Genomic DNA, 10,120 nt, shown 5'->3' on the forward strand with positions numbered 1-10,120 from the left:
GTTCCAGGCTCAATCTATGGCACCTTCTTGTATGGCTGGGAAACATTCTTGTATGAAACCCTGGAGAGACTGTGTCAGGATAGATTGATTTAAATCAGCAAGAAAAAAGACCAATTTAAATCACTGACAAGTCAAGTTTCCCCACTGATGCTTCATACGTATTATCTAAGTGATGCAAATCTGACCGATAACCATGTTCACTAAGAGACAGAGTATTTACACTTTTTTGATTCTTGCATCCAGGGCTGACTCTCTTTGTTGTACTGTATACATTTTGTATGCTTTCCTTTTTTCTACCTATAAAGACAATGTTGTTAAAATATTAACATATAGGGTTATTTCTTACCATCAGCAACTATGATAGTTTGTGAGGTTTAGGATACAATCCTATACCCATTTACCTGGCAGTAACTCAGTGGAACTTACTTCTGAATAGACATGTATAGGATTATGCCATAAGTATGGGAATATAGAAACCTGCACAATGGACAATTTTCTCTTCTTCCTTCCAGTGTTGCTCCATTTTGCTTCACTCTGCCTGCTCCACCCTCACAAAAACAAATCAGCAAACAAAAATGAAATGGCCATGACTGATTGGCTGAAACAAAATCTGATAGTTACTGGTCAGACTAGAACATTTTATTTTCATCAGGCAAAATGAAATGTCTATGTTTAAGTGGGTAGAGTGTAAATATTTATGTCTGAGCAATGATAAGTTTTTCATTTACGCTGAAAAGCCTCATTTAACTCAATATATGTGGTAGTTGGTAGGGTTAACATGCTTATAATACTAACCTAGCTATTCTTTAAGAAACTTTAAAAATATTTAAAACATTAAACAATCTGATTTAAATCTTTTAAAAGTTTATCATCATTTGATGTTCATCCACCCTACATACGCCACACTGTGCTAGAAGTACTAGTAGTCTGACTTGGTATAAGTCAGTTTCCTGTGTTCCTAAGGTGTAACAGCTTGAAATGGCTGTGCACAAGATAGTCAGGGAAAAGTTAGATTTTTGAAAGCTCCAGGGTTTAGAATGTCATCAAGCAAAACAATCTGTTGAACCCCTATCCTAAATGTAAATAAAACACATTTTTAAAGGTGAGAGTAGATATTGCTCATCTTGGTATCGGTATCTCATAAATAGTGACACATAAAAAAGTCAACAGAACCGTTTGGTACAAAGCACTGATAAAAAATGACATTAGACTAGGCTTCCATGTAAAACAATATTAACCTAAAAATATACAGTGTTCTTAGTAAGTCATTCTGGACTAAATTATTGTACGGAAGATGTCTTCAGGAAAGGCATGCACCATCAGTAATGTGTTTTCACAAAGGGCATTTTTAATTGCAAGGTGATTCAAAGAATAGTACACAAGAGCTTCTTCTCCCTGAATGGATTTTCAGATGTGGGCACTGGTATAATAAGGGGATCTTCTCCCATATGAGCATCGCAGTATGCCAATAAGTCAGCAGCAGCCTTGGATACCTAGAAGAGTTTTTAAAAAACACAAAAAGGAGGGAGGGGGAGACACAAACCTAAGCATCATCACGGTAGTCACAGTGCCTATGGAATCATCAAAGCCATTAAAATATTACCATAAAGTATTAATTTGCATTAATAAAATAAAAAACATACCTCAAGCACATTGCTTTTACACTCAAACCTGAACACAGTGAAGCAAGTAGGCAAATGGAAGTATGCTCAGGGGACACAGCAGGCCATCCCAACCCTATAAATATGTTTTGATTTTTTGAAGGGGAGGGAGGTAAGTGGACAAAGCAAAGTTCATTAAGAGGTAGGAGTCTAATCCTGAATTTAAAAGCCAAATTTTAGGGGTAGGAAGCCTATAGAAACCTAGTTTTCAACTCAAGCCTTGGAGGAAAGCTTGAGGGGACACAGTAAAACAGGATAAACTCCCATTTTGGAGAAGGGGTAAAAAGGAAACTCCACCAATACATACAGTGGGAAAATCATCTCAGTTTTAAAAAGGGGAGGCTTAGCTTTCCTTAAACACATGCACACCCAACAAGCTCTGTTTCCCTAGGTTAAAAAAGGTTAGGTTGTTCTAGGTGAAAAAAGACTCACCTGGAGGTTCCGCCTCCTGCTTAGATTAAAAGCAGCTAAAAGCCAGACTAGCTTATTCAAGCTAGAATGCAAAGCACCACTTAAAACTACAGAGGAAGTTACATTAATCAAAGTGTGTTGTTGTCAGCAAATAAAATAAAAATAAAGTCAAAGCTAGTTAGCTTTGCTTAGCATCCTTAGAAAAAGTTTTTAAACAGGCCTCTCTCTCAGAAGGAAGGCTGAATTAATCCTCAATTGATTGTTAAGCCATCAGCCTCCCTTGGTACACTTTGTTGCACTTCCCAACCCCCGGGGCTAAACTGACTAAGAGCAGGGATTTAAGCCACACTCCCTGAGCTCATTGGCAGCTGGCAGTAACTGGGAGGAACCAGCCACACATATAAATTTGAAACACCATAGTGAGGGAGCCTGCTTCACAAGCTAAAGGGAGTCCCCAGCTGACAAAGAATCAAGGAAAGTTAAATAGCAGAGCAAGTTCAGCAGCAGGGCAAGGCAGCCAGGGCACTCCACTCTGACAGTCTGTCTCTTGACCTGAACAAAACCTTGTTGTTGTTGTTATGTGCCTTCAAGTCAATTACGACTTATGGCGACCCTATGAATCAGCGACCTCCAAGACTTCCCAGGAGGATCCCTACGCCTGTGCAGCCTCTGAGACGGGCTCCCGTCTTGGATGAAACTTTTCCAGTTTAAATTCAGTCAGAAGGCTCTTTTCTGACTGGGAATAATTTCTTCCGGTTAAAGAAGAAACGTGAGATTTCCTACATAGCTTTGTTTTGATTGTTGGAGTCTGGAATTCGTCAGAATTGTCTGTCTTCCAGCAGCTCAGACAGAGCGAGGACTTTTATGCTAGCTCAGCTGGATAAGTGACCCGTTTTTTTTTATACGGATTAACAGGCAAACATCCTCCTGTCTACATTCATCATTTTCTTATCTATACAGCTAAAGAGATTTGTCAAAGTAACAGCAATTGAGATAACCTAGGTGAGGTAAGACTTTCCTTTTTTTATTCACGGAACTAAGGGGGAAGAAAATATAAATAGCTTATCTTTTTTTTATTGCAAAAAGCTGACATGGAAAATGGCATTCTAAAGATTACAACAGGCGAGAGATTTCTGATGGGAGGAGATAAGAAATCTTTTTGATCTATGGCTGAGATTATTTTTTCTGATCTACTTTTTTTTTGACGAATCTGCTCATTCTCTCTGCTACTAGCTATTTCGACGCTGTGAACTAAAGCTGTTCTTACACTTTCAGGCAGATAAGAGATAAGGGCTGTCTAGCGTGTGACGTAAGTTTGTTGGAAAAATTAACTCCTTTGTAACTGGTTAAAGAAATAAGCTGCTCTTTGTTTGGGACATTGAAAATTGAAGGAGTTTTGTTCCTTTGGCTTTAAGAATGACAATTAAGAAGACCATGGATGTACAAGAAGGGACTTTATCTCTAGACATGTTTCAGAAAATAATGAATGGGATTAACTCAATAAAACAAGAACTGAGAAATAATAGACAAGCGTGGAGAATTGAATTTTACGAAATGAGACAGGAGCTGAAAGAAACTCAGGATTCTATGAGAAAGGAGAATAAAGATAGATCTGGAAAACAAAAAAAAGATGAAAGAGAAATTAAAGGCAAGGTTCAAACTATGGAGATTGGCTTAATTATGGACATGAAAAAAGATTTGGATTTCCTGGCTGTGATGGATCCTGGAGACAAATATTACAGTTTGGAATTCAGCGCTGTCCCTGAAGGAATTGAAGAGATTGGAGATAAAGATATTATCGGTTCAAAAAAATTCTTGGACTGGAAGGATCTGATGGAACTTGAAATGGAGAAAGTTAACAGAATTAATCCCTGTCTTGTGTCAATGGAAAAACCTTCAAGAGATGTACTAGTGTATCACGTGGAAAAGAGGAACAGAGATGCTGCTTTGCAACAATACTTCAGTGATACGTTTGGATTTGATGGCAAGAAAATATCTGTGATGGAGGAAATTCCTATCAGACTTTTATTATATGACTATGACAGCAAGATTTTTGGGTGCGTAAAGATGGAAGATGGAAGATGGACCCAATATGGATAATGACAGAAGAGCGATTTAAAATCACTGGACTTAGTAGATTTGATGAGTTGGATTAATTGGCATGTTTATTTAGAAAAAAAAATGATTGACATATATCTCAAGGATTGGAAACTTCTCTTTGACTTTTTGTGGAAGATTAAAATGATATGATGTTAATGAGATTTGAAACCAACTAAGATAACTGTTGGAGGAAGGTGATTTTATAATCTATTAAGAGATAGGTCTGTTACATATTATAGATTTATAGTTGAATTATAGTGTTTTGAAATTACTGGATTTAGTAGATTTGATGAGCTGGATTAATTGGCATGTTTATTTAGAAAAAAAATTGATTGATATATATCTCAAGGATTGGAAACTTCTCTTTGACTTTTTGTGGAAGATTAAAATGATATGATGTTAATGAGATTTGAAACCAACTAAGATAACTGTTGGAGGAAGGTGATTTTATAATCTATTAAGAGATAGGTTTGTTATATATTATAGATTTATAGCTGAACTATGACAAATCGGAAGTCAATATTTTTATATATATGTATTTTTTTTGTATTGTATTAGTTATTGATTTGTGTTGTTTTCTTTTTGTATTATTTTGGTTTTGAAAATTAGAATAAAAATTAATTGAAAAAAAAAAAAAGAATCAGCGACCTCCAAGAGCATCTGTCATGAACCACCCTGCTCAGATCTTGTAAGTTCAGGTCTGTGGCTTCCTTTATGGATCAATCCATCTCTTGTTTGGCCTTCCTCTTTTTCTACTCCCTTCTGTTTTTCCCAGCATTATTGTCTTTTCTAGTGAATCATGTCTTCTCATGATGTGTCCAAAGTATGACCCAGTGCCTGCAGGAGAAAGGGGACCACCACCGTCTAGGGAAGGAGAGCCGTTGCTGTCTGCCTGCCTGCCCACCTGCCTGCTTGCTTGCTGCTGCTGGGCTACCACTACCACCACCCTCTCCCTGTTGGACTCCTGTGTTGCAGGTTGCCACGCCTTGCAGGACCAGGCCCCAGGTACTCAGCCAGCTGTGGCTGATACTGTTCCACCTGTCCCTTCTTTGGAGGGGATACATAAGCCGGCTGGCTGAGATGGCTCCTGCTTTGTCTGCCTTTTTCTGGGTCTTCAGTTATGTGCCTGGGAGAGAGGACTCAGAGCCAAGTGGGGAGATTTGAGGGCCCCCCGATTAGCGTAGTGACGGGTAGAGGGAGATATGGCGTTGTGAGGAGGACATGCCAGGTAAGGGGAAAGCAGCCCCGGCAGTTAACGACTGTGCCTTGTTCCGGTCCTCCCCACACCCACAGGTTTGTTGGTTGCCCTATCAGCCAGCTTTCAGGCCTCCGGATGCTGCTCCTAAACACGGTGCATAATAAGATCTCCCTCATTCATGATTTAATTGTGGATGAGGCAGCCGATCTGGCATGTATAACCGAGACCTGGGTGGGTGAGCAGGAAGGAGTCAGTCTCTCCCAGCTATGCCCGCCAGGGTACCTGGTCCAGCATCAGGGTAGACCTGGGGGTTGGGGGGGGGTTGCTGTGGTCTATAGGAGTTCCATCTCCCTCTGCAAGCACCCTGTCCATGTGACTACTGGTCTGGAGTGTTTGCACCTTATGCTGGGTCAGCGGGACAGACTGGGGATTCTCTTGGTGTACTGCCCACCCCGCTACTCAACAGACTCCCTAGCTGAGCTGACGGAGGTGGTCTTGGGTGTACTATTGAGATCCCCCAGACGGTTGGTTCTGGGGGATGTCAACATCCATGCCGAGGCCACCTTATTCGGGGCGGCTCAGGATTTCATGGTCTCCATGACAACCATGGGACTGTCCCAATATGCCATTGGCCCAACTCATGTAGCAGGGCATACTCTAGATTTGGTTTTTGCAACTGGACATGGACTTGGTGATCTGAATGTGGGGGGCCTTACATCAGTCCCTCTGTCATGGACAGATCACTGCTTGCTGAAGTTTAGACTTGCAGTGGCATTTCCCCTCTGCAAGGGTGGGGGACCTATTAAGTTGGTCTGCCCCCAGAGACTAATGGATCCGGATGGTTTCCAAAGGGCTCTGGGGAGTTTTCTGGCTGATACGGCTGGCGCTCCTGTCGAAACCCTGGTCGAGCTGTGGAATATAGTAATGACCCGGGCGGTTGACATGATTGCTCCTGAGCGCCCTCTCCTGTGTAGAGCTCATACGGCTCCATGGTATACCCCAGAGTTGAGAGCAATGAAACAATATCGGAGACAGCTTGAGTGCAGATGGAGACGAACTCCTAGTGGATGCAATTATACACTGGTAAGTGCCTATGGTAAACTGTAGTTAGGGGCAGTAAGGGCAGCAAAAAAACAATATTTTGCTGCCACTATCAAACCATCAATCTGCCGCCCAGCGGCGCTCTTCAGAATTGTCCGGGGGCTATTACACTCTGGCCCCAGGGACATGGTAGAACCATCTGAGGCCCGCTGTAATGAATTTGCTAGGCACTTCCAGGATAAAATCTTTAGCATCCACCAGGACTTAGACTCCAGTGTCCTTGAACGAGTGGTTGCAGGCCAGCTCCAGACAGTCTTGGATGAGACCGATTATCTGGATCCATTTCAGTCGGGTTTCAGGCCTGGATCTGGCACAGAAACAGCCTTGGTCGCCCTGTATGATGACCTCTGTCGGAAGAGAGAGGGGGGGAGTGTGACTCTGTTGATTCTCCTTGATCTCTCAGCGGCTTTCGATATCATCGACCATGGTATCCTTCTGGGGAGACTGGGGAGGTACTGCATTGCAGTGGTTCCGCTCCTACTTGGCAGGTCGCCTCCAGAAAGTGGTGCTTGGGGAACATTGCTTGGCACCCTGGACTCTCCAGTATGGGGTTCCACAGGGGTCAGTTGTGTCTGCCATGCTGTTCAACATCTACATGAAACCATTGGGTGTGGTCATCCGGAGTTTTGGAATGTGTTGCCATCAGTATGCTGATGACATGCAGCTCTATTTCTCCTTTTCATCTTCTTCAGGTGAGGCTGTCAATGTGCTGAACCGGTGCCTGGCTGCGACAATGGCAGGATGAGGGCTAATAAACTGAGGCTCAATCCAGACAAGACTGAGATGCTGCTAGTGGGTGGTTCTTCTGACCAGATAGTGGATGTCCAACCTGTCCTGGATGGGGTTGCACTCCCCCTGAAGGAGCAGGTTCATAGCTTGGGGGTTCTCCTAGAATCATCTCTGTCACTTGAGGCTCAGATAGCCTCAGTGGCACGGAGTGCCTTCTACCAACTTCGGTTGGTGGCCCAACTACGTCCCTATCTGGACAGGGATAACCTGGCTTCAGTTGTCCATGCTCTGGTAACCTCTAAATTAGACTACTGCAATGCACTCTACGTGGGGCTGCCTTTGAAGATGGTTTGGAAAGTGCAGCTTGTGCAAAATGCAGCGGCCAGATTGGTAACAGGGACCAGACGGTCCAAACATATAAATCCAATTCTGGCCCGCTTGCACTGGCTGCCTTTATGTTTCTGAGCTCGATTCAAGGTGCTGGTATTGACCTATAAAGCCTTACACGGCTTGGGTCAACAATACCTGATGGAACGCCTCTCCCGATACGAACCCATCCGTACACTATGTTCAAGATCAAAGGCCCTCCTCTGGGTGCCTACTCCGAGGGAAGCTCGGAGAATGGCAACAAGGGAGAGGGCCTTCTCAGTGGTGGCCCCCAAATTATGGAATGATCTTCCTGACAAGGTCGCCTGCCGCCAACACTGTTATCTTTTCGGCACCAGGTCAAGACTTTCCTCTTCTCCCAGGCATTTTAGCATGTGTTCCATATTGTTTTAAATTTTTAAATTGTGTTTTAAATTGTTTTTTAAAAGATGTATTTTAAATTGTATTTGTTTTTAGTTATTGTAAACCGCCCAGAGAGATTCGGCTATGGGGCAGTATACAAGTTTAATAAAATAAATAAACAAATAAACAACCTCAGTTTTATCATTTTAGCTTCTAGTGACAGTTCTGGTTTAATTTGTTCTAACACCCAATTATTGGTCGTTTTCGCAGTCCATGATATGCGCAAAGCTCTCCTCCAACACCACATTTCAAATGAGTTGATTTTTCTCTTATCCGCCTTTTTCACTGTCCAACTTTCACATCCATACATAGAGATTGGGAATACCATGATCTGAATGATCCTGACTTTGGTGTTCAGTGATACATCTTAGCATTTGAGGACCTTTTCTAGTTCTCTCACAGCTGCCCTTCCCACTCCTAGCCTTCTCCTGATTTCTTGACTATTGTCTCCATTTGGGTTAATGACTGTGCCGAGGTATTGATAATCCTTGACAAGTTCAATGTCCTCATTGTCAACTGTAGAGTCACACAAATCTTCTGTTGTCATTATTTTAGTCTTTTTGATGTTCAGCTGTAGTCCTGCTTTTGTGCTTTCCTCTTTAACTTTCATCAGCATTCGTTTCTAATCATTACTGGTTCCTGCTAAGAATATGGTATCGTCTGCATATCTTAAGTTATTGATGTTTCTCCCTCCAATCTTCACACCTCCTTCATCTTCATCCAATCCCGCTTTCTGTATGATATGTTCTGCGTACAGATGAAACAGATAGGGTGATAAAATACACCCCTGTCTCACACCCTTTCCGATGGGGAACCAATCGGTTTCTCCATATTCTGTCCTTACAGTAGCCTCTTGTGCAGAGTATAGGTTGCGCATCAGGACAATCAGATGCTGTGGCACCCCCATTTCTTTTGAAGTATTCCATAGTTTTTCATGATCTACACAGTCAAAGGCTTTGCTGTAGTCTATAAAGCACAGGGTGATTTTCTTCTGAAATTCCTTGGTCCGTTCCATTATCCAATGTATGTTTGCGATATGATCTCTGGTGCCTCTTCTCTTTCTAAATCCAGCTTGGACGTGTGGCATTTCTCACTCCATATATGGTAAAAGCCTTTGTTGTAGAATCAATAAGCTACAAAAACAATTATGCAGGTAGGAAGGTAGGAAGCAGGTAGGAGTGTGGGTACTTTCCAGTATTTTGCACTGCATGTCACATATACAACTATCTGCCTTTGGACAGAACTTGCAGGTGTGCCCTTGGTGCAATGAGCTCCTGGCTCTCTGGGAACAAGTTCATTTTCTTGAGGCCAAGGTGGCTGACTTGGAGAAGCTGAGAGAGGCAGAGAGCTTTGTGGATGAGGCCTTCAGGGATATTAACGCTGTGTCCCACTCCAATGATGAAAGCTCTCCTGCGATCATGGAGAATAAGGGCCTCGGGGAAGGGGAGTATCTATCCAAGGAAGAGGGAAATTCCTTGGGGGACAAGCAGCTATCCGCTTGTGCCAGGGATACTTCTCGGGAGGGTGGAGGAAGAGATTCATTCATTAGGAACATAGATAATGGGGTGTGTAATGGGCATGCACAGGGTGATTAACCTTCCTTGCATGAAGGTTGCAGATATCGCCTGTTTAGATAGCTTGGTAGATAGTACTGAGGAGGTGTCGGTGGTCATGGAGCACATTGGCATCAATGACATGGGGAAATGCAGCTGTGAGGTCCTGGAAACAAAATTTAGGTTGGATGGTAGGATGCTGAAAGCCAGGACCTCAAAGGTGGCTTCCTCTGAAATGTTACTGGTTCCATGAACAGAGCCAGCCAGACAGGCACAGCTCAATTGTAGTCTCAATACACGGAATCAATGCTGGTGTTAGAAGGAGGAGCTTGGATTTGTTAGGCACTGGGAAACATTTTGGGACAAGCTGGGCCTGTACAAAAGGGTTGGGCTGCACTCGCATCAGAATGGAACCAGCCTGCCGGCACTTAAAGTCAAAAAGGTAGCAGGGCAGCTTTTAAACTGATTGAGAGGGGGAAATCATCAGGAGCTGTGGAGGGTCCAGTTCAGAATAAACCTCCCTCCTGGGATACAGACAAAAAATGATGAAAAGTTAAATGGGGTAAGCCTAAAACTAG

The 10,120-nt window shown here is 42.8% G+C and overlaps 1 protein-coding gene across 2 annotated transcripts in view; it reads right to left on the reverse strand.

Annotated features, from left to right (window-relative positions):
* Nucleotides 1-1,326: 1,326 nt before the first annotated feature.
* Nucleotides 1,327-10,120, reverse strand: part of GNG4 (G protein subunit gamma 4) — a 33,607-nt gene continuing 24,813 nt past the window's right edge. For both annotated transcript variants that reach the window (XM_061626386.1, XM_061626388.1), the window contains one exon: nucleotides 1,327-1,493. In XM_061626386.1, coding sequence (XP_061482370.1) covers nucleotides 1,365-1,493 — 129 coding nt within the window. In that variant the 3' untranslated portion in view covers nucleotides 1,327-1,364. The remainder of the gene's footprint in view (nucleotides 1,494-10,120) is intronic.

This window comes from Rhineura floridana, chromosome 4 (genome assembly GCF_030035675.1).
Source record: "Rhineura floridana isolate rRhiFlo1 chromosome 4, rRhiFlo1.hap2, whole genome shotgun sequence".
NCBI classification, from domain to species: Eukaryota; Metazoa; Chordata; class Lepidosauria; order Squamata; family Rhineuridae; genus Rhineura; species Rhineura floridana.